This window comes from Balaenoptera acutorostrata, chromosome 13 (assembly GCF_949987535.1).
Source record: "Balaenoptera acutorostrata chromosome 13, mBalAcu1.1, whole genome shotgun sequence".
NCBI classification, from domain to species: Eukaryota; Metazoa; Chordata; class Mammalia; order Artiodactyla; family Balaenopteridae; genus Balaenoptera; species Balaenoptera acutorostrata.
This window is the reverse complement of record NC_080076.1, coordinates 57,230,446-57,255,231: the sequence shown is the minus strand read 5'-3', so window position 1 is coordinate 57,255,231 and position 24,786 is coordinate 57,230,446. Positions and strand designations below refer to the sequence as shown.

At 36.4% G+C, this 24,786-nt stretch overlaps 1 protein-coding gene across 2 annotated transcripts in view; it reads right to left on the bottom strand.

Moving 5' to 3' along the window:
• Positions 1-24,786, bottom strand: part of NDC80 (NDC80 kinetochore complex component) — a 58,608-nt gene that overhangs the window by 33,226 nt on the left and 596 nt on the right. For both annotated transcript variants that reach the window (XM_057525980.1, XM_057525981.1), the window contains exons 2-7: positions 23,803-23,912; positions 22,326-22,403; positions 18,958-19,081; positions 18,681-18,853; positions 17,887-17,989; positions 1,656-1,745 (exon numbers count right to left, since the gene is read on the bottom strand). In XM_057525980.1, coding sequence (XP_057381963.1) covers positions 1,656-1,745; positions 17,887-17,989; positions 18,681-18,853; positions 18,958-19,081; positions 22,326-22,403; positions 23,803-23,903 — 669 coding nt within the window. In that variant the 5' untranslated portion in view covers positions 23,904-23,912. The remainder of the gene's footprint in view (positions 1-1,655; positions 1,746-17,886; positions 17,990-18,680; positions 18,854-18,957; positions 19,082-22,325; positions 22,404-23,802; positions 23,913-24,786) is intronic.

The window sequence follows — 24,786 nt, the reverse complement described above, 5'->3', positions numbered from 1 at the left end:
AACAGTAGACTATTAGTACTCTTAATATTTATCCAAGAGAAAATAATACTCTATTTTGCAATTCTGAGGTGTTTTGCTTACTGAAGATGGGTACTTTGTTAGGAGGCAAGGATGGCTGATCAGAATTTTCCACAGCCAGATGAAGTACACATCCCTCAAGATAAACCAATTCCCTTTGTGCTGATTCTCTGCTTACTAAACAATCTTCTTATTACTTGGTTGATACTGAAGGGGTGCCCTGAATAGGGAGTATGAGTATTTCTGTAACTGGAAAGATGTGTCACTGGTGGTAAATTAATACATTTTTATTCTTCTTCAGATGTGAATTTGGTAAGAGTGAACGTTTCCTTAAGTTTGGTCAATTTTGATTTTGCAGGTTAAAAAAAAAAATGAATTTCTAGATCTACAAAGCTGAGGCTCAGAATCTGATGAAGTTGGATACTTCGGTAACTCTTTTTAATTAAATTTAAAATTAATTTTTACTTTAAAATTAAAATTAAAAAATAAAAATAGCACTTTATAATTTCCCAAGTGCTTCTTTATATGTCGTCATCTGAAATAACAGCTAAAATAGCAAGAATAACTTTTACTGTTTTAACATTTAGGATGAATATCAATAAATTTAATATTTAGTCATTTAGTAGGTATTATAATTTTATTTGCGTGAGAACTGAGGCACAAATAAATCTAGTCTAGTACACATATTGCAACATGGAAAGAGAATTCTCTCAAGAGGATCAAAGGCTTTCTAGCTGCTTCTCCAGCAAGGATCACTAATGAAGTAGTAACAGGGTATGATATTCTTTGTTTGAAAAAAAAAAGGAACGCTACCATGCCAGTCAGTTGATACATCTTTCTATTTGAACTATTTCCCAGGTAGTAATAAAAGATGAAGCTGAGGTTATTTCCACTTTCTTTTTATGACAAATGCTCCAAAGAGTGAAGAACAGAGAATTTGTTTTTTTTTTAATCTTTAGGGACCTGCATAGTACCTGGTCTTGTATATATGCTAGGGGACATTAATGTTTAATCTCAATACTATAAATTTATTCCTTGGAGTTGGTGTTTGCTCCCTTTGGATATATAAATTTATGTATTTTAGGAAATAGGGTAGGGTTAGTTACATAGTTAAGGCTCCAATACAGGATGGTTTGGGAACCAATTTAGACCATCTATTTACTTTTATCTCAATCACTTTTGGAAGTGGCAACTCTTAAGTGCAATATGCCTAACTAAAAAGCCAAAACAAACAAAAAACCCACATGCCATCTAATTAAAGACCCAGTCTTTCAGGCTTTGTGTTGACAAAATACTATATTACAGTAATGATGCCAGTATTGATGCCTTCATTATAAAAGATAGGGGAGAAAGACAAATATTACATCTGTACATATAACAATAATGTTATGACGTAATTCTAATTGCATTGCTTTTTTAATTTACTTAAAATTTACAAATTTCTGTTCCTAGTTACTTTTAGGAAACTACAATGTGATTTCAAGAGTAATTCCATTGACTAATATTTCCAAAAATCAGTTTTAGCAGATCTTTCAGGAAGCAAAAAGACAAGTTCTACAAAAGAATATATCAATTTCAATAATAACACATTTAGTTAATATTAAGATAACTCTAATGTTTACAGTCATGTAAGGTACCTTATTATGCATAATTCCATCTTCAGTTTCTTCTCCCCAAGGCTGTCCATCATCAAATAAAGGTGAGCTTTCTTTCATGGCATTATGTAACTATTTAGTACACAAGCAAAATATTAAGTTGATTAAGTTTCTGAGGAAAACACATAGCTTTCATGTTTTGTCAAATTTTTTTCAGTCATTTTTAGGAGCACTCACATTACTGCCTGACAAAGTCTCATGAGAGGTTATTCTTTTAAACCTTAAAATATAATCCTTTTGATATTTTAGTAACTAAATCCCTTAGGATTAAAAAAGGATGGGCTCCATGTTTAGTTCTATTCTATAGCGAAAAATATGCTGATCTTTTTTATACAATTATTGAGAACATATATGCACATTTAAAACAATTTATTTTATTTATTTATTTATTTTTGGCTGTGTTGGGTCTTCGTTGCTGCGCACGGGCTTTCTCTAGTTGTGGCGAGCAGGGGCTACTCTTCGTTGAGGTGCACAGGTTTCTCATGGTGGTGGCTTCTCTTGTTGCGGAGCACGGGCTCTAGGCACGCGGGCTTCAGTAGTTGTGGCACGTGGGCTCAGTAGCTGTGGCTCGTGGGCTCTAGAGCACAGGCTCAGTAGCTGTGGTGCACGGGCTTAGCTGCTCTGTGGCATGTGGGATCTTCCCGGATCAGGGCTCAAACCTGTGTCCCCTGTGTTGGCAGGCGGATTCTTAACCACTGCACCACCAGAGAAGCCCTACACACGTTTTAATACAGTTCTGAGAATCCAGAACAGAACTGCCACAAAAGGTAAGCCAAAAGTAATTATTTCTCTTTTATATAAACTCAATTTTGGTGCGCAAATGTTATCCACTGACTCCTTCAGACTGTATAAGCATGCACTTTAGATTGAATTTTACAATATAAAATCTTCAGAAATACAAATATTTAACCTTGAAAGTGATAACAGATAATAAATTATAGCAAACATTCAGATGTTGTAATTAACAAGCTAAAAGGAAAATGCCTAAAGGTTTTTAAGGCACATAAATTGCATTTTGGAACACTTGTTTTTATAACTTGTTTTAGAAATATAACCTTTTAAAAATAAAAGAAAATTAGAAAATTTAAATGAAATTGCTATAAAATGTAAAGATATCAACGTATATCTAGTATAATGAAGACTAAACTCTAAAAAAATGGACTATGCATTAGGAGTGTGAAAGAAGAATGTGGTTTCTGTTGAAAATATTTCATTACATTTTCTTACCCTAGTATTCATATATAGATAGGATTGCTGAGTGGGGATACTGTCCTTAGTCTAGAGTAGCTTATCCTATCTGCTCCTTTCCTATTCCAAAGGCGCTCATAAGACCTTTTGTATATCTAGGGTGGATGCAGGCAAGCTCTATCAACTTATCCTTTACCTCTTCTTCCCTTGACAAGGCCTCAGGTGACAATCAGATTTAATTAAGTCTTAAAGACATGTAAGGCAGAGCCCAAGATGAAGAATCGAATCTCCTATCTTATCATCAGGGTAGATAAAGACAGAGTTTCTGTTGCCTTGTCAAAGGTCCTTGTGAAAAATCTTGCTACTCTGCAAGGTTCAAGGAGAGCCTTACAAGGGACAAACAGATCCCCAGGAACTATAGGAAAGACTCTTACTACAATAACTAGAAGTTCTTCTGTGCTGAGAAGATTTGGTTGAAAAAGTTTCAACCTGAAATTGGATAGAGATAACCAGAAATATGGACTTGAGTAATCTTTTTTTACCCAGAGGTGGCATTTACCAATAAAATACTACTCCTCCATATTATAAAAGGATATTATATTATAAGAAAAGAAAAGGACTCAGAGGGATCTGAGATGAGTAATGCCCTAGCCCACTTTGGTTATTAACCAAAAGGCTAATCACAGAGCTAGTGGAGCATATGCACCCACCTATTCATGCTCCTTGGTAGAGGGGAGACAAGGCAACTTTGGCAAAACTCCTATCACTCAAACACCGTAATAAGGATGTGCTTATAAGCTCTGCGCTAAGAGGCATAATGAGAGCGAGAGAAGAAATAAAACTTTACTTATAAAACATTGACAAACTGAATTCAGGAGTATAGCAAAGGAATAACCAACAATGAACAAACAGAGACTATTAGGGAACCAATATCCTATCATGTCATACCAACAGGTTAAGAGAAAAACAATCATCTCAATAGATCCTGTAAAAGCATATGATAAGGTTCAATGATTATTCTTGATAGAAATTAGAAAGAGGCAGATAAGCTTCAACATGAAAAACATTATCTTCTATCTGGAAACATCACAACTAAATGATAAAACAAAATAATTTTTGTTTGAAAACAGTGGTACCAACAGAAATCAATCAAGAACAGTAGTAATTAGGCAATTCAGTTAAGAGCAGACAACTACAGGCCAATATCCCTGATGAAAATATAGAGGTAAACATTTTCAATAAAATATTAGCAAACCAAATTCAGTAGCACTTTGAAAAGTCATTCAACATGATTAAGTGGGATTTATTGTGGGATGCAAGGATGGCTCAATGCATGCAAATCAATAAATGTGATACATCACATTAATAGAATAAAAAAACCAAAATCATACAATAACTCAACAGAGATAAAGTAATTGACAAAATTCAACATCACTTCATAATAAAAACTCTCAAACTGTGTATACAGGAAATGTACCTCTACATAATAAAGCCCATATATGACAAGCCCACAGCTAACATTATACTCAATGGTAAAGAACTGAAAGCTGTTGCTCTAAGATCAGGAAAAAGTTAAGGATGCCCACTGTTGCCACTTTTATCCAACATAGTACTGGAAATCCTAGCCAGAGCAATCAGGCAAGAAAAATAAAAGGCATCAGAATTGAAAAGGAATAAGTAGAATTATCTCTACTTGCAGATGACATGGTTTTATATATAGAAAATCCTAAAGCCCCCTCAAAAAAAACAAAAAAAAAAACCTGTTACATCTAATCAACAAATTCAGTAAATTTGCAGGATACAAAATTAAAATACAAAAATCAGTAGTGTTTCTATATACTAATGACAAATCATCTGAAAAAAGAAAAAAGGAAAATGATACCATTTACAATAGCATCAAAGCAATAAAGGAATAAGTTTAACCAAAGAGGTGAAAGATCTCTACACTGAAAAGTACAAGACACTGATGGAAGAAACTGAAGACACAAATAAATGGAAAGATATCCCGTGTTCATTGCTTGGAAGAACTAGTATTGTTAAAATGTCCATACTATGCAAAATCATCTATAGATCAATACAATGCCTATCAAGATTCCAATGGCATTTTTTAAGCTGACTAGAGAAAACAATTTAAAAATCTATATGGAACCACAGAAGACCACGAGTGGCCAAAGCAATCCTGAGAAAGAACAACAAAGTAGGAGGCATCACACTTCCTGAATTCAAGCTATATTATAAAGATATAGCAACCAAAACAGTTATGTTACTAGCATAAAAACAGACACATGGACCAACGGAACAGAATAGAGAGCCCAGAAATAAACCCATGTATATACACCAACGAATATTTGACAAGGGAGCCAAGAATACTCAATGGTGAAAAGACAGTCTCTTCAATAAATGGTGATGGGAAAACTGGATATTCACATGTAAAAAAGAATGAAGCCAGAATCACATGTGAAAAAGAATGAAGCCAGAACACTGTCTTACACCATTCAAAATAATTAACTTGAACTGGACTTGACTTAAATGTAAGACCCAAAACTATAAAACTCCTAGAAGAGGAGGTGTCAGTGCAGCCATTTCTCCCTAGGCACTCTGATCTGGAGTGCAAGGTGCGAGCCCTCTGCATGAAGCATCCTGTGAACAAGTGAAACTAGATGAAGCACAGAGGAAAAGAAAAAAAAAAAGCAAGCTGTTAACCCTCTGAAAAAAATGCCTCTGTGACCAGCCCATCCCATCGGGAAACTTGCAGAATCCTCTTAGATAGCCTCAACCACCAGAGGGCAGACAGCAGAAGCAAGAAGAACAATAATGCTGCAGCCTGTGGAACAAAAACCACATTCACAGAAAGATAGACAAGATGAAAAGGTAGAGGGCTATGTACCAGATGAAGGAACAAGATAAAACCCAAGAAAAACAACTAAATGAAGTGGAGATAGGCAACCTTCCAGATAAAGAATTCAGAATAATGATAGTCAAGATGATCAAGGACCTCGGAAGAAGAATGGAGGCAAAGATCGAGAAGATGCAAGCAATGTTTAACAAAGATCTAGAAGAATTAAAGAACAAACAAACAGAGATGAACAATACAATAACTGAAATTAAAACTACACTAGAATGAATCAATAGCAGAATAACTGAGGCAGAAGAACGGATAAGTGACCTGGAAGACAGAATGGTGAAATTCACTGCTGCAGAACAGAATAAACAAAAAAGAATGAAAAGAAATGAAGACAGCTTAAGAGACCTCTGGGACAACATTAAACAACATTCGCATTATAGGTGTCCCAGAAGGAGAAGAGAGAGAGAAAGGACCCAAGAAAATATGTGAAGAGATTATAGTCGAAAATTTCCCTAACATGGGAAAGGAAATAGCCACCCAAGTCCAGGAAGCACAGAGAGCCCCATAAAGGATAAACCAAGGAGAAACATTTGAGACACATAGTAATCAAATTGGCAAAAATTAAAGACAAAGAAAAATTATTGAAAGCAGCAAGGGAAAAACGACAAATAACATCCAAGGGAACTCCCATAAGGTTAACAGCTGATTTCTCAGCAGAAACTCTGCAAGCCAGAAGGGAGTGGCATGATATACTTAAAGTGATGAAAGGGAAGAACTTACAACCAAGATTACTCTACCCGGCAAGGATCTCATTCAGATTCGATGGAGAAATCAAAAGCTTTAGAGACAAGCAAAAGCTAAGAGAATTCAGCACCACCAAACCGGCTTTACAACAAACGCTAAAGGAACTTCTTTCTCTAGGCAGGAAACACAAGAGAAAGATAAGACTTACAAACACAAACCCAAAACAATTAAGAAAATGGTAATAGGAACATACATATCGATAATTACCTTAAACGTGAATGGATTAAATGCTCCAACCAAAAGACACAGGCTTGCTGAATGGATACAAAAACAAGACCCATATATATGCTGTCTACAAGAGACCCATTTCAGACCTAGGGACACACTCAGAAGGAAAGTGAGGGGATGGAAAAAGATATTCCATGCAAATGGAAATCAAAAGAAAGCTGGAGTATCAATACTCATATTAGTTAAAATAGACTTTAAAATAAAGAATGTTACAAGAGACAAGGAAGGACACTACAAAATGATCAAGGGATCAATCCAAGAAGAAGATATAACAATTATAAATATAAATGCACCCAACATAGGAGCACCTCAATACATAAGGCAACTGCTAGCAGCTATAAAAGAGGAAATCGACAGTAACACAATAATAGTGAGGGACTTTTAAAACCTCACTTACACCAATGGACAGATCATCCAAACAGAAAATTAATAAGGAAACACAAGCTTTAAATGACAAAATAGACAGATTTAATTGATATCTATGGGACATTCCATCCAAAAACAGCAGATTCCACATTCTTCTCAAGTGTGCACGGAACATTCTCCAGGATAGATCACATCTTGGGTCACAAATCAAACCTCAGTAAACTTGAGAAAACTGAAATCATATCAAGCATCATTTCTGACCACAATGCTATGAGATTAGAAATCAATTACAGGGGAAAAAACGTAAAAAACACAAACACATGGAGGCTAAACAATACGTTACAAAATAACCAAGAGATCACTGAAGAAATCAAAGAGGAAATCAAAAACTACCTAGAGACAAATGACAATGAAAACACGATGATCCAAAACCTATGGGATGCAGCAAAAGCAGTTCTAAGAGGGAAGTTTATAGCTATACAAGCCTACCTCAAGAAACAAGAAAAATCTCAAATAAACAATCTAACCTTACACCTAATGGAACTAGAGAAAGAACAAACAAAACTCAAAGTTAGCAGAAGGAAAGAAATCATAAAGATCAGAGGAGAAATAAATGAAATAGAAACAAAGAAAACGATAGCAAAGATCAATAAAACTAAAAGCTGGCTCTTTGAGAAGATAAACAAAATTGATAAACCATTAGCCAGACTCATCAAGAAAAAGACGGGGCTTCCCTGGTGGTGCAGTGGTTGAGAATCTGCCTGCTAATGCAGGGGACACAGGTTCAAGCCCTGGTCTGGGAAGATCCCACATGCCGCGGAGCTACTAGGCCCGTGAGCCACAACTACTGAGCCTGCGCGTTTGGAGCCTGTGCTCCGCAACAAGAGAGGCCGTGATAGTGAGAGGCCCGCGAACCGCGATGAAGAGTGGCCCCCGCTCGCCGCAACTGGAGAAAGCCCTCACACAGAAACGAAGACCCAACACAGCCAAAAATAAAATAAATAAATAAAAATTAAAAAAAAAAAAGAAAAAGAGGGAGAGGACTCAAACCAATACAATTAGAAATGAAAAAGGAGAAGTTACAACAGACACTGCAGAAATACAAAGCATCCTAAGAGACTACTACAATCAACTCTATGCCAATAAAATGGACAACCTGGAAGAAATGGACAAATTCTTAGAAAGGTATAACCTTCCAAGACTGAACCAGGAAGAAATAGAAAATATGAACAGACCAATCACAAGTAATGAAATTGAAACTATGATTAAAAATCTTCCAACAAACGAAAGTCCAGGACCAGATGGCTTCACAGGTGAATTCTATCAAACATTTAGAGAAGAGCTAACACCCATCCTTCTCAAACTCTTCCCAAAAATTGCAGAGGAAGGAACACTCCCAAACTCATTCTACGAGGCCACCATCATCCTGATACCAAAATCAGACAAAGACACTACAAAAAAAGAAAATTACAGACCAATATCACTGATGAATATAGATGCAAAAATCCTCAACAAAATACTAGCAAACAGAATCCAACAACACATTAAAAGGATCATACACCATGATCAAGTGGAATTTATCCCAGGGATGCAAGGATTCTTCAATATATGCAAATCAATCAATGTGATATACCATATTAACAAATTGAAGAATAAAAACCGTATGATCATCTCAATAGACGGAGAAAAAGCTTTGGACAAAATTCAACACCCATTTATGATAATAACTCTCCAGAAAGTGGGCATAGAGGGAACCTACCTCAACATAATTAAGGCCATATACAACAAACCCACAGCAAACATCATTCTCAATGGTGAAAAAGTGAAAGCATTTCCTCTAAGATCAGCAACAAGACAAGGATGTCCACTCTCACCACTATTATTCAACATAGTTCTGGAAGTTTTAGCCACAGCAATCAGAGAAGAAAAAGAAATAAAAGGAATCCAAATGGGAAAAGAAGAAGTAAAACTGTCACTGTTTGCAGATGATATGACACTATACATAGAGAATCCTAAAGATGCCACCAGAAAACTAGTAGAGCTAATCAATGAATCTGGTAAAGTTTTAGGATACAAAATTAATGCACAGAAATATCTTGCATTCCTACACACTAATGATGAAAAACCTGAAAGAGAAATTAAGGAAACACTCCCATTTACCACTGCAACAAAAAGAATAAAATATCTAGGAATAAACCTACCTAGGGAGACAAAAGACCTATATGCAGAAAACTATAAGACACTGATGAAAGAAATTAAAGATGATACCAACAGATGGAGAGATATACCATGTTCTTGGATTGGAAGAATCAAAACTGTGAAAATGACTCTACTACCCAAAGCAATCTACAGATTCAATGCAGTCTCTGTCAAATTACCAATGGCATTTTTTACAGAACTAGAACAAAAAATCTTAAAATCTGTATGGAGACACAAAAGACCCCGAATAGCCAAAGCAGTCTTGAGGGAAAAAAACGGAGCTGGAGGAATCAGACTCCCTGACTTCAGACTATACTACAGAGCTACAGTAATCAAGACAATTAGGTACTGGAACAAAAACAGAAATATAGATCAATGGAACAGGACAGAAAGCCCAGAGAAAAACCCACACACCTATGGTCAACTAATCTATGACAAAGGAGGCAAGGATATACAATGGAGAAAAGACAGTCTCTTCAATAAGTGGTGCTGGGAAAACGGGACAGCTACATGTAAAAAAATGAAATTAGAACACTCCCTAACACCATACACAAAAATACACTCAAAATGGATTAGAGACCTAAATGTAAGGCCAGACACTATAAAACTGTTAGAGGAAAACATAGGAAGAACACTCTTTGACATAAATCATAGTAAGATCTTTTTTGATCCCCCTCCTAGAGTCATGGAAATAAAAACAAAAATAAACAAATGGTGGGCTTCCCTCGTGGCGCAGTGGTTGAGAATCTGCCTACCAATGCAGGGGACACGGGTTCGAGCCCTGGTCTGGGAAGATTCCACATGCTGCGGAGCAACTAGACCCGTGAGCCACAACTACTGAGCCTGCGCGTCTGGAGCTTGTGCTCCACAACAAGAGAGGCCACAACAGTGAGAGGCCCGTGCACAGCGATGAAGAGTGGCCCCCGCTCGCCGCAACTAGAGAAAGCCCTTGCACAGAAACGAAGACCCAACACAGCCAAAAATAAATATAAATAAATAAATAAATAAATAAGTTAAAATAAAATAAACAAATGGGACCTAATGAAACTTAAAAGCTTTTGCAAAGCAAAGGAAACTACAAACAAGACGAAAAGACAACCCTCAGAATGGGAGAAAATATTTGCAAACGAATCAATGGACAAAGGATTAAAATCCAAAATATATAAACAGCTCATGCAACTCAGTATTAAAATGAAAAAATGGGCAGAAGACCTAAATAGACATTTCTCCAAAGAAGACATACAGATGGCCAAGAAGCACATGAAAAGCTGCTCAACATCACTAATTATTAGAGAAATGCAAATCAAAACTACAATGAGGTATCATCTCACACCAGCTAGAATGGGCATCATCAGAAAATCTACAAACAACAAATGATGGAGAAAGTGTGGAGAAAAGGGAACCCTCTTGCACTGTTGGTGGGAATGTAAATTGATACAGCCACTATGGAGAACAGTATGGAGGTTCCTTAAAAAACTAAAGATAGAATTACCATATGACCCAGCAATTCCACTCCTGGGCATATACCCAGAGAAAACCATAATTCAAGAAGACACACGCACCCCAATGTTCATTGCAGCACTATTTACAATAGCCAGGTCATGGAAGCAACCTAAGTGCCCATCGACAGATGAATGAATAAAGAAGATGTGGTACATATATAGAATGGAATATTACTCGGCCATAAAAAGGAATGAAATTGGGTCATTTGTAGAGACGTGGATGAATCTAGAGACTGACACTGCAGAAATACAAAGGATCGTGAGAGATTACTACAAGCAACTGTATACCAATAAAATGGACAAACTGGAAGAAATGGAAAAATTCTTAGAAAAGCACAACCTTCCGAGACTGAACCAGGAAGAAACAGAAAACATAAACAGACCAATCACAAGCACTGAAATTGAAACTGTGATTAAAAATCTTCCAACAAGCAAAAGCTCAGGACCAGACGGCTTCACAGGTGAATTCTGTCAAACATTTAGAGAAGAGCTAACACCTATCCTTCAAACTCTTCCAAAAGACAGCAGAGAGAGGAACACTCCCAAACTCCTTCTACGAGGCCACCATCATACTGATGCCAAAACCAGACAAAGATGTCACAAAAAAAGAAAACTACAGGCCAATATCATTGATGAACATAGATGCAAAAATCCTCAACAAAATACTAGCAAACAGAATCCAACAGCACATTAAAAGGGTCATACACCATGATCCAGTGGGGTTCATCCCAGGCACGTGAATATTCTTCAATATATGCAAATCAGTCAATGTGATAAACCATATTAACAAATTGAAGGATAAAAACCATATGATAATCTGAATAGATGCAGAAAATGCTTTTGACAAAATTTAACACCGATTTAAGATAAAAGCTCTCCAGAAAGTAGGCAGAGAGGAAACCTACCTCAACATAATAAAGGCCATATATGACAAACCCACAGCCAACATCGTTCTCAACGGTGAAAAACTGAAACCATTTCCTCTAAGATCAGTAACAAGACAAGGTTGCCCACTCACTACTATTATTCAACATAGTTTTGGAAGTTTTCGTCACGGCAATCAGAGAAGAAAAAGAAATAAAAGGAATCCAAATTGGGAAAGAAGAAGTAAAAATGTCACTGTTTACAGATGAATTGATACTCTACATACAGAATCCTAAAGATGCTAACAGAAAACTACTAGAGCTAATCAATAAATTTGGTAAAGTAGTAGGATACAAAATTAATGCACAGAAATCTCTTGCATTCCTATACACTAATGATGAAAAATCTGAAAAAGAAATTAAGGAAACACTCCCATTTACCATTGCAACCTAGGAATAAACCTACCTAAGGAGACAAAAGATCTGTATGTAGAAAACTATAGGACACTGATGAAAGAAATTAAAGATGATACAAACAGATGGAGAGATATACCATGTTCTTGGATTTGCAAAGCAATCTACAGATTCAATGCAATCCCTATGAAACTACCAATGGCATTTTTTACAGAACTAGAACAAAAAATTTCACAATTTGTATGGAAACATGAAAGACCTCGAATAGCCAAAGCAATCTTGAGAAAGAAAAATGGAGCTGGAGGAATCAGGCTCCCTTACTTCAGACTATACTACAAAGCTACAGTAATCAAGACAGTATGGTACTGGTACAAAAACAGAACTATAGGTCAATGGAATAGGATAGAAAGCCTAGACATAAACCCATGCACATATGGTCACCTTATCTTTGATAAAGGAGGCAAGAATATACAATGGAGAAAAGACAGCCTCTTCAATAAGTGGTGCTGGGAAAACTGGACAGCTACATGTAAAAGAAAGAATTTAGAACACTTTCTAACACCATACACAAAAATAAACTCAAAATGGATTAAAGACCTAAATGTAAGGCCAGACAGTATAAAACTCTTAGAGAAAAACATAGGCAGAACACTCTAAGACATAAATCACAGCAAGATCCTTTTTGACCCACCTCCCAGAGAAATGGAAATAAAAACAAAAATAAACAAATGGGACCTAATGAAACTTAAAAGCTTTTGCACAGCAAAGGAAACCATATACAAGATCAAAAGACAACCCTCATAAAGGGAGAAAATATTTGCAAACGAAGCAACTGACAAAGGATTAATCTCCAAGATATACAAGCAGCTCATGCAGCTCAATATCCAAAAACAAACAACCCAATCGAAAAATGGGCAGAAGAGCTAAATAGACATTTCTCCAAAGAAGATATACAGATTGCCAACAAACACATGAAAGGATGTTCAACATCACTAATCATGCGAGAAATGTAAATCAAAACTACAATGAGGTATCACCTCACAACGGCCAGAATGGCCATCATGAAAAAAATCTACAAACAATAAATGCTGGAAAGGGTGTGGAGAAAACCCTCTCGCACTGTTGGTGGGAACATAAATTGATCCATCCACTATGGAGAACAGTATGGAGGTTCCTTAAAAAACTAAAAATAGAACTACCGTATGATCCAGTAATCCCACTACTGGGCATATACCCTGAGAAAACGATAATTTAAAAGCAGACATGTACCACAGTGTTCATTGCAGCAGTATTTGCAATAGCCAGGACATGAAAGCAACGTAAGGGTCCATCAACAGATGAATGGATAAAGAAGATGTGGCACATACATACAATGAAATGTTACTCAGCCATAAAAAGAAATGAAATTGAACTATCTGTAGTGAGATGGACGGACTTAGAGTCTGTCATACAGAGTGACGTAAGTCAGAAAGAGAAAAATACTGTATGCTAACACATATATATGGAATCTAAAAAAAAAAAAAAAGATTCTGATGAACCTAGGGGCAGGACAGGAATAAAGACACAGACATAGAGAATGGACTTGAGGATACGGGGAGGGGGAAGGGTAAGCTGGGACGAAGTGAGAGAGTGGCATGGACATATATACACTACCAAATGTAAAGTAGATAGCTAGTGGGAAGCAGTTGCATAGCACAAGGAGATCAGGTTGGTGCTTTGATACCACCTAGAGGGGTGGGATAGGGAGGGTGGAGGGAGATGCAAGAGGGAGGGGATATGCAGATATATGTATACATATAGCTAATTCACTTTGTTATACAGCAGAAACTAACAAACCATTGTAAAGCAATTATATTCCAATAAAGATGTTAAAAACAAAACAAAACAAAACAAAGTCCTAGAAGAAAACATAGGCAGTAAGCTCCATGACAGTGGTCTTGGCAATGATTTTTTGGGATTTGAGACCAAAAGCAAAGGCAACAAAAGCAAAAATAAACACGTGGGACTATATCAAACTAAAAGGCTTCTGCACAGCAAAAAAATGATCAACAACATGAAAGGGTACCCTATGGAATGGGAAAAAATATTTGCAAAGTATTTATCTGATAAGGTGTCACTATCCAATATCCATAAAGAAGTCATACAACAGTAGCCGAGAAATAAATAATGAAATTTAAAAAATGGGCAAAGGACCTGAGTATACATTTTTACTAAGATACTCAAATGGACATCAGGTACTCAACATCACGAATCATTAGGGAAATGCAAATCAAAACCACAGTGAAAACCTCATGCCTTTGAGAATGGCTTACATGGAAAAGACAAGAGATAAATGCTGGTAAGAATGCGGAGAAAAGGGACCCCTTGTGCACTGTTAGTATAGTTGTACATTTGTACAACCACCACAGAAAACACTTGTTTCCATGGAGGTTCCTAAAGAAATTAAAACTAGAACTACCACATGATGCAACAATTCCACTCTAGGTATGTATCTGAAGGAAACAAAATCACTATGCTGAAGAGATTCCTGTACCCATATGTTCACTGCAGCATTATTTACAACATGGAAACAGCCTAAGCATCTACTGACAGATAAATGGATAAAGAAAATGTGGTATATATGTATATATATACACACATACACATAGGTACACACAATGGAATACTATTCAGCCATAAAAAGAAGGAAATCCTGCCATTTGTGACAACATGGATGGACCTTGAGGGCAGTACTCTAAATGAAATAAGTCAGACAGAGAAAGACAAATGTTACCTGATCTCACTTACAGGTGGAATTTTGAAAAAACAAGCCAACAAAAAGAGGTCATATTTGTGGTTACCAGAGGCAGGGGGTTAGGGAGTGGGAGAACTGGATAGAGGTCAAAAGGTACAAACTTATAGCTATAAGATGTAATATACAACATGTGTATATACAACATGTGTATATATACAACATGTGTATATACCAAACACTACTGTTTGGTATATTTGAAAGTTGCTAAGAGAGTAGATTCTAAAAGATCTCATCATGCGGAAAAAAACCATTTTTTTTCCTTTTTCTTTTTGGCATCTATATGAGATATGGATTTTAACTAAAGTTACTGTGGTAATCATTTGGCAATGTAAGTCAAGTCATTACACTGTACACCTTAAATTTACAGTTCTGTATGTCAATTATATCTCAACAAAATTAAAGGAAAAAAAAACCAAGGGGAAAAGATGGGTTATCCAATAAAAGGTATTGAGGTATATGAGTGAGCCATTTAAAAAATAAAATTTCCTTTTCTTTAATGTTAAAATAAATTGCAGATGGTTTAAGATTTAAACACAATACAAACAAGCCATAAAAATACTAGGGAAAAAAGCAAAAGCACTTTTTAAAAAACATGGGAGTAAAGGAGACCATCCTAAGTGTGGCTAATCACCTAGGATTCTGTTAAGTGGGAAAGAAAGCATAAGAAACCTATGAATGCTCTCTCATTGATTCTTACATTGCTATAGTGTTCAGCTGCACTACTTCAAGCAAATTAAGATAGGAAGGAGGGGATTTCAACCTATGCCTCCAAGTCTATGTAATGGACTTGGAGGCATCTCAAGAGGTCCCTCCCTGACAGAAGCCAAAGCAGGTACTCCATACAGAAGCTCCTGTATTACTGTGGAAATGCTATCTCCCAAAAACATAACAATGACCTAAGCTGTTTAGGCAAACAAGGGTAAGGTGTTCTAATGACAATAGGGGTATTTGGAGGGAAGAGCAGAGAGGTGGTTACCCAATGTCCACGTGTATCACTGAGGAGAGGCAAACTGAACGCATAAAAGTTATACATAAAGTTCAATAAAATTTAAGTTGTATTAATGGACTATGGTAGTGGATTTCTACTTCTCTCCTGAAAAGTGGTGGTGCTGAACGTACCAGTGTATCTCCTGGGTCAAAATCCATCCCCAATGCCTGCCTACATTTAGTTATGGGCTTGCTGACGGCCAAGAGAACGTCAGGGGACAGTATTAGTTCTAAGGATTCCAGCACTAAGTAGGACAGGAAACTCAGAAGCTATAGAAGGAAGAGACTGCATTAGACTAGGTAAAAATGTACATATTTACATTTGCAACCAATTAAAATACAGCACATAAATCAAAAGGATAATGACGGAAAAACATTTGCACCATATACATAAGAGCTTATTTACCCAATTCAACTCTTTTTGACATACAAAATGGCGATCTTGCAAATAAACAAGATAGAAAAGTCAAAAGACATGAATACGCAGTTATAATGTGTGAATATTCAAGTTTAAAAACAAAAATTGAGGGTTTCCCTGGTGGCGCAGTGGTTGAGAATCTGCCTGCCAATGCAGGGGACACGGGTTCGAGCCCTGGTCTGGGAAGATCCCACATGCCGCGGAGCGGCTGGGCCCGTGAGCCACAATTACTGAGCCTGCGCTCCGCAACAAGAGAGGCCGCGATAGTGAGAGGCCCGCGCTTCGCGATGAAGAGTGGCCCCCACTTGCCACAACTAGAGAAAGCCCTCGCACGGAAACGAAGACCCAACACAGCCCAAAATAAATAAATAAATAAATAAAAATTTAAAACAAACAAACAAAACAAAAACCAAAAATTGCAAACAAAAAAAATTATCTTTGCTTGTCATGTTGTCAATTATTAAAAACATCAATAAGCTTAATATGTAAGGGGTTCAATATTAAAGGCTTATAGTAATACCAGAAAGAAATAAAGAAATATAAAATAGGCCAAAAAAAGCACATATAAGCAAGTTATAAGAAATAGCAATGATAATAATAAATCATACAAAAACATAATCACTTTAATAATATATTAAAACAAGCTACATTTCCACCTCCCAAATGGATAAAGATTTTAAAACAATAATGCCTATCATGTGGGAAAATGGGTATTCTCAGACATTGTTGAGGACCTTTTAACTGGTGCAATTTTTCTGGAGGGAAATTTGTCAATATGTATCAAAAGTTGAAAAAATACACATAATTTGCATAGCAAAAATGCACCTTTAAAACTATATCCTAAGGAAATGTTTTAAGTTGTTGCCTCTGAGTTGTGGGATTATGAGTATACCAATTTCTGTGTACGCGTTTCTGTATTTTCCAGAACTTTCGCAATGAATATGGATTTTAAATAAAAAGGGGAAGAGGGCTTCCCTGGTGGTGCAGTGGTTGAGAATCCGCCTGCTAGTGCAGGGGACACGGGTTCGAGCCCTGGTCTGGGAGGATCCCGCATGCCGCGGAGCGACTGGGCCCGTGAGCCACAACTACTGAGCCTGCGCGTCTGGAGCCTGTGCTCCGCAGCAAGAGAGGCCGCGACAGTGAAAAGGCCCGTGCACTGCGATGAAGAGTGGCCCCCGCTCGCCGCAGCTAGGGAAAGCCCTCGCACAGAGGCGGGGATCCAGCACAGCCAAAAATAAATAAATAAATAAATAAATAAATTTAAAAAAAAAAGAAAAGAGGGAAGAAAACCAAATTAATGTTATCGGGGAAATTCCTACTGACTTATTTCACTGTGTTTTTTTTTTCTGTTTGTTTGTTTGTTTGTTTTTGAGCTGTAAAACCTCATGAAGACAAATGATCTCCTTGCCATTATATTTCCTTTCCTCACCTCTGGAATCATATATTAACATTTTGAAGAACTTAAAATCAAACATGCTTTGAAAACTGAAAACTGGTGCAGATTTTGAGATAATTGGTAAAAGCAAGATTGGGAGAGAAATAGAAATATCCTGAGGAAAAAAAAAATCTTTCCTATATATATAATTAAAATGAGAAATCAAATACCTTGATGCAGTCTATTAGCCAAACCAAGGCTGCCACAATGTGAGGCCACGTATGAGGGGCCCCCACTGTATACATGGAACTTTTCGATAATGCAAAAGGATACCTATGAAAAATCAGAAAACATAAGCCAGTATGTTAATTTTGTAAAAATAATGGCTAAATTAAGCAAGAAGTTACATTAAAAAAAATTCCACATATCAGTCTCGACTTGTTTAGAAGCAAGATACTTGTTGAGATTCTCTCCTTCGTCTTCATACCCTCAAATGGTTTTGTGTATTTTTTGTTTTTTTTCTCTGCAGATTACTTTGTACATATATCCCCTAAGCTGCAAAATCTGATTTACAACCAACATGCTGGACTTCTCTCCTGAAAGATTGTTCCCTCAAATCCAATGTACCCCAAATAAACCACATGTATGTATTTCTCCTCCTCAAATCCATTTCTCCCCCTGTGTTTATTCTACACAGGCTTTTCTGGACTTTCTTACTCCATTTTCACCAGGCCTTCAATCCTATCTTTTCTGTTTCTATAAAATCTGCAGTATCTAGCCTATTCTATCTATTCCTCATCACATCAGTAGCTGAGGGCTTTATGATCTATCATCTGTAGTTCAGTAATAATCTCCAAAAAGTTGTTTTTTTTGCATTTTCAATTTATCTTGCATATGTGGCCCATAGTGACCATCTTAAAATACATTATTTCTCTAACTCAAAATCTTTACACACTTATTGAGTTTCATTCTTTTCTGTGTTCCAACAATCTCTTCAGGCTAATGAGAAATATAACATACAAACCCAAGATCTTTAAAGATTCTTGGAACCTCTTCTTCAAACTTCGTGTCAGGAAGTTCATATGAAGGGCACAGGAAGCCATAAAGAAAAGTGAAGATCTTTAGGAAGTCTTTAACAGAAGGAGCTTGTAGAGATTTCATGGATACGCTATATGCATAACCGTTTTCTGAAAGAAACTACAATAATTTTTATTAAACATCAAACATTTTACAATAGGAAAATTATTGAAAAATACTTAAGAAAACACTCACAATTTCGAATATTTAAGATTATAAAATACCTCACAGAGCTGTCGAATACATTGCTGAATGAATGCTTTGTCATTAAGTGGTCTTGGGTCCTTGATTTTTTCAGAAGTGGAGAATATACCAAATTGACTATTCCGGGATCCAGGTCCACTAGTTCTGTAAACATATTTTTTAAAAGTCAGTCAAAATTATTTCCTTCTGTGGTCAAGCCTAAATTATTTCAAGGCAATTTTATATTTTAACATCAGCATCAAACATGAAAGTTCAATTCTTTGGTTTTTATTTAACTAAGATTTCTCTTACTCAAAGCAGAGAAAAAAAGAGCAAATAATGAAGATTAAAGTAGAAAATGAGGTGGGAAGAAAAATACACTTCTGGTGCTCTGCGTTGCTAACACATACATCATCCTCTAAAACTGTGCATTTTGAGTCCACTAGGTCTTCTGCACCAACTGTTCTCCAGGTCTACTCAATAACCCAGGTTCTTTCAACATCTTACTTGCCCCTCCATGATTGCTCCTTCACTTCCAACCCCTTTATTTGCCATTATTTATTGCGGGAAAATTTGAGATGTTGAAACAGATTGTGCTTTTTTTCATGAACGTTATTGTGTCGTGCAATATTATGTATCTGATTGTTATTTACCATAAATATATGTTGCTACTTTTTAGTCATTAATAGCTATAGCATATATGCTCCATCTTAAGCCCCTCCTCTCAAAACAAAACATCATTTGTTTAAATCTTTACAATGGTTTCTTTTGCTTCTCTTTGTGGCCCAATTTACCTAACCATTGTAGTTTATTAACTATCCTTGGGACAATAATTTTCCTTTTTGGACAGATGCCACAAAACTGAGTTACAATGAACACTGCTGTAATGTCTGAACTCTGTTCATCAAAACAATTTCTCCCTGCATGTTTGCTTGCTGCTTTCAAGTTCTCTCCTGACCAGGTTCTAAAAGTTCTTTAGCTTGGGCTCTCTGATGCCACTGCTCTGATTAACTAGCTAATTAGCTAATTCTTCCCCTGAGAATTTGTTATTTGAGATCCATTTTTCTACATACTGCTATTACTTAATCTTTAATATATTTTTTTTACTAGGAAAGAATACATGTATAGACTCAGCTCTTATTCTACACAAAACTGCACTAATAGATAGCTTTTTAAATTATAAAAAAATTTCCCAACCAATCAAAATACTGTATCATTCAACTTATAGTTTAAGAGAATAGGGTCTAGAACCAGAGTCTGGTTAAAAATTCTGTCTCTGTGACTAGTTGTATGACCTTGGGTAAACTATTTAACCTCTGAGCTTTAATTTCCTAATGTCTAAAATGAAGACAATAACAGTATCTACACATAGGGCAGTTCTGAGGATTGATTAAAAGAGATATAAAATAGCACTTTTCTGGCTTACAAAAATGCTCAGCAAAAGTTAGATTTTATAATCATTATCATCATTATCTCTGACATTCAGCTCTGAGATGAAAGTTACATTACAAAAAATGCCTTAAGATTTTTTATCAACTAGAATAAACACCAGAAACAGTTTAACTTGGGTTCATGACAAAGACTTTTCATAAGGTAACAAATATGTCATCTCTAAATATTTTCAAAATAATTAAATAAACATTTGTTTTAAAACAAAGTTATAGGGATTTCCCTGGCGGCGCAGTGGTTAAGAATCCGCCTGCCAATGCAGGGGACACGGGTTCGAGCCCTGGTCTGGGAAGATCCCACATGCCAAGTAGCAACTAAGCCCGTGCGCCACAACTACTGAGCCTGCGCTCTAGAGCCAGCGAGCCACAACTACTGAGCCCACGTGCCACAGCTACTGAAGCCCACATGCCTAGAGCCCGTGCTCCTCAACAAAGACAAGCCACCCCAATAAGAAGCCCACGCACTGCAACGAAGAATAGCCCCTGCTCGCTGCAACTAGAGAAACCCACTCACAGCACCAAAGACCCAATGCAGCCAAAAATAAATAAATAAAATAAACTTATATAAAAAACAAAACAAAACAAAACAAAGTTATATTTTGTTTTTGGTGAGATGAACAGTTTCTCTATTTTGGAGTTGGAAATTTCTTTAAAAAATTAACTTTATTGAGGTATAATTGCTTAGAATAAAATGCACCTGTTTAAAGCATACAATTTGATGAGGTTTGACAATATTTACACCTGTGTAATCTCTACCATGATCAAGATATTAAACATTTCCATCATCCCAAATCTTATCCCCCTTACCAGTCAATCCTTACCCTACCCCCAGCCTAGGCAACTACTGATCTACTCTAGACAGTGGTTCTCAAAGTGTGCCCTAGGGGATCGAGAAGTCAAAACTATTTTCACAATAAAATTAAGATTTTTTTCACACCTTTCATTCTCATTCTTTCATTGAGTGTACAGTAGAGTTTTCCAGAGGCTGGCTACATGATGTCAGATATTATAACAGACTGAATTCAGAAGCAGATATGAGAATTTAGCTATCTTCTATTAAGCCAGACATGAAAGAGATTTGCAAAAATATAAATGTCACTCTTCTTACTGAAATAGTTTTGTTTTTAAAAAATTAAAGCATGTTATTTATATTAACATGTAATGGGTTACTGTTATTTTATTTTACTTTATTTTTTAAATATTTACTTATTTAATTAATTTATTTGGCTGCTTTGGGTCTTAGTTGCGGCACGCAGGATCTTCGTTGAGGCATGTGGGATCTTTCGTTGCGACGTGCAGGCTCTTCATTGCAGTATGTAGGCTTCTCTCTAGTTGTGGCATGCGGGTTTTCCCTTCTCTAGTGGAGGTGCGCGAGCTCAGTGGTTGTGGCATGTGGGCATAGTTGCCCCGCTGCATGTAGGATCTTAGTTCCCCGACCAGGGATAGAACCCGTGTCCCCTGCATTGGAAGGTGGATTCTTTATCACTGGATCACAAGCGCAGTCCTGGGTTATTGTTATTTTAAACTGAATTAATGCATACTAATTTTTTTTTCTCAGTTTCATTTTCTAATGTAGTTAATATCAATAGATACAGCCCACAAGATAAAAGCTCTTTGGAGTCTTTAATATTTGAGTATAAAAAAATCTTTGGCTAAAATGTTGGACTAGATGATGGTTCCTAATTTTAAAATGCTATTCCATAGTATGTGAAAGCTATGTGTAGAATTTTCAACCAAGTATTCACTTGTAACAATGAAATAGTGGTCTAAATGTGCTGATATATCTCAGCATAACCTAAAGCAAATATAACCATTTTAACCATTTAAAACAGAGGAAAACTAGATTATAACTTTCTCTTGAAAGGGACCATGCCATCTAATTTTTTGTACTTTGACAGCATCTAGCTCAATGCATGGCTATAAGAATCCCTTCCATTAGAATTAATAAAAAATATCATTACCTTTTACCAAATACAGAGGCCTTTCTTTCAGATGTGGGTTTGTTTATATTCAATTTTCCAAAGGTTGATTTCTCTTTGCTTTAAGAAAAGGAGAAAAACAAACTCTTTAAATAAGTGGAAAAATATTAGTTCAAGAAGCTTTTGTAAATATATTGGAACCAACCCCTCTTCCTCATTACCTATAAGAATAATTCAAAATCATGAAAATTTTTAGCAGCAATCATAGCTACCAAAAAGAGGATAGGCTTACAACATAGTATGAGTTTTAACACTAAAATGTTAAGAAAAAAGGAGGAAAACCCCCCATATCTACATTGTAATTTTAATTATCCTAGAATATGTACATTTATGGATAACAACTTCAAAGGAAAAGAAATGACTTAAAAATAGATATTTTCAATCACAGAATGATAGCCACATTTAAAATTTTTTCTTTTGAGGCTCACTCTTTATTAGACTGCAGCTACACTTAAGAACATCCATTACATCAATTACAGACCAGAAACATTGACAAAGGCAGCCTTTTAGCTTTGAATGCAATTCAAGGCACAAATCTTTTGGAGTAGTAATGTGCAACAGTACAAAACATTTCTCTGATTTCAGAAGAAAAAAATGTACAAATATTTCAAATTTCTAAAAGTAGCAGAGGCTCATACTATGTAAACCCAAGTAACTTAAGGACAGTTAGCAAGTAACTTGTACCTTGGTAATAGAGGACTGACAGAACTCAACATGGTTACAAATAGTCTTCTCTTAATTGTAAGAAATTCATTCATAGGGAAAAATTAGTTTATGATTTTAAGTTCTTTTTTTTCCCTCATTTTATTTTTTATTAAAAAAATTAAAAAAGAATTGAAGTCCAGTTGATTTACAATGTTTCAGGTGTATAGCAAAGTGACTGAGAGGTATACACACACACACACACACACACACACACACACACATACACATACTTTTTCGGATTCTTTTCAATTACAGATCATTACAGGATATTGACTATAGTGATAGCAAGTTCTTTTGGGCACCTTTTTTTTTTCCAGTGAATCCTGAGGAAATAGTTTGGAGAAGTGGTGTTCTATAGGCTGCTACTAAACTGCAGCTAATTGTCAGGGCAAATAATACCTTTCATTGAGAACTGTGCTAGTTGGATACACCTCAGTAAATAGAAGTTACAGCAGAGAACCTGCTCAAACAAGCAGCTCTACAGTGAAGGAGGAAAATAAGAGTGAAAGAGTGCTGAAAAGGAATTAGCATTCCCTCAGGGATTGCCTAGCAAAAGACGTGGCTTTGGAGATTTAAGTATCAAATGAGATAAAACACAACACCTAGTAACATGCCCACTTTTAGCCTTCACTGACTCCAAATTAGGTACCACTGAGAACAGATAAGATTCATCACAGTATCGCTCATACTACATCTTTGTATTAACCTCCTTTACAGATTTCTTTGCCAAAGACAATAAGACATAGGTACTCACGTTTGAGGGGTATGGAGGCCTGGTTTATTTAAGTCCTGGGATCTTAATTCCTGCATAGAGAGGCGGCCAGCACCACCGGTGGAAAATGAACTGCGTTTCATGCTTATGACCTGCATTCACGAATTTGGTAATGAACAAGTCTTTCCAGACATAGATGGTACATTAAGCAACAACTATTATCTTTACCCTCAAACAAAAGGCAGCCAAGTTTCACTGTTTTTTCAAGATAATCTTTCCCGGGCTATCTTTGCTTGTTCATGTAAGGTGAAGTCCTCATTTGCAGGGAACATCTATCTATTTAACTCCATTTAAAAATATTCAACACACATAAACACTTACTAACTGCCTACCATGTACGAGGGAGTGTGCAAGCAATGCAAACAACACAAAGGTGAATAAGGTATGATTCCTACCTTCACAGGGTATTTATGGTAGTTAAACTCCTAAATCCTAACTCAGACCACATCACCACTGTTGGCTGTGCCTATTTCAATGGGAAGTCAGAGGCTACTGACAAGAACTACCTCTGATGTTTCCTTTTCTTTGGTCTTGGAACAGAGCTATTCAGTTTTCTTTTCCTAATGTCCATCTCTCCTGCTCTGTCCTTAACTTACTGTTTCCCATTTACATTATTCAATTACTGCCCCTCCTGCTTCAATCTCCCTTTCATCAAGGACAAATTATCTGGTCTACACACTGCTTCCATTTTCTCAGACCACATTCACATCTCATTCCCTTCCCATCTACTGAAACGGTTGCCTCCTGAGATACTCATGACTGACACATCTTTTGATCCTATCTTAACTCTGAGGCATTAGACACTATACACCTAGCCCTTCCAGGTCCTGCCCTGGTTTCCAAGAAAGTGGACATCTGTGGTTATCCTTTTACTTCTTGGGGCTCTCCTTTGTCTTTTAAACTGATTACACTCTTTCCTTCTTTGTTTGGCTATTTCTTCTTCGGTATACGCTTCTGATCTATTAA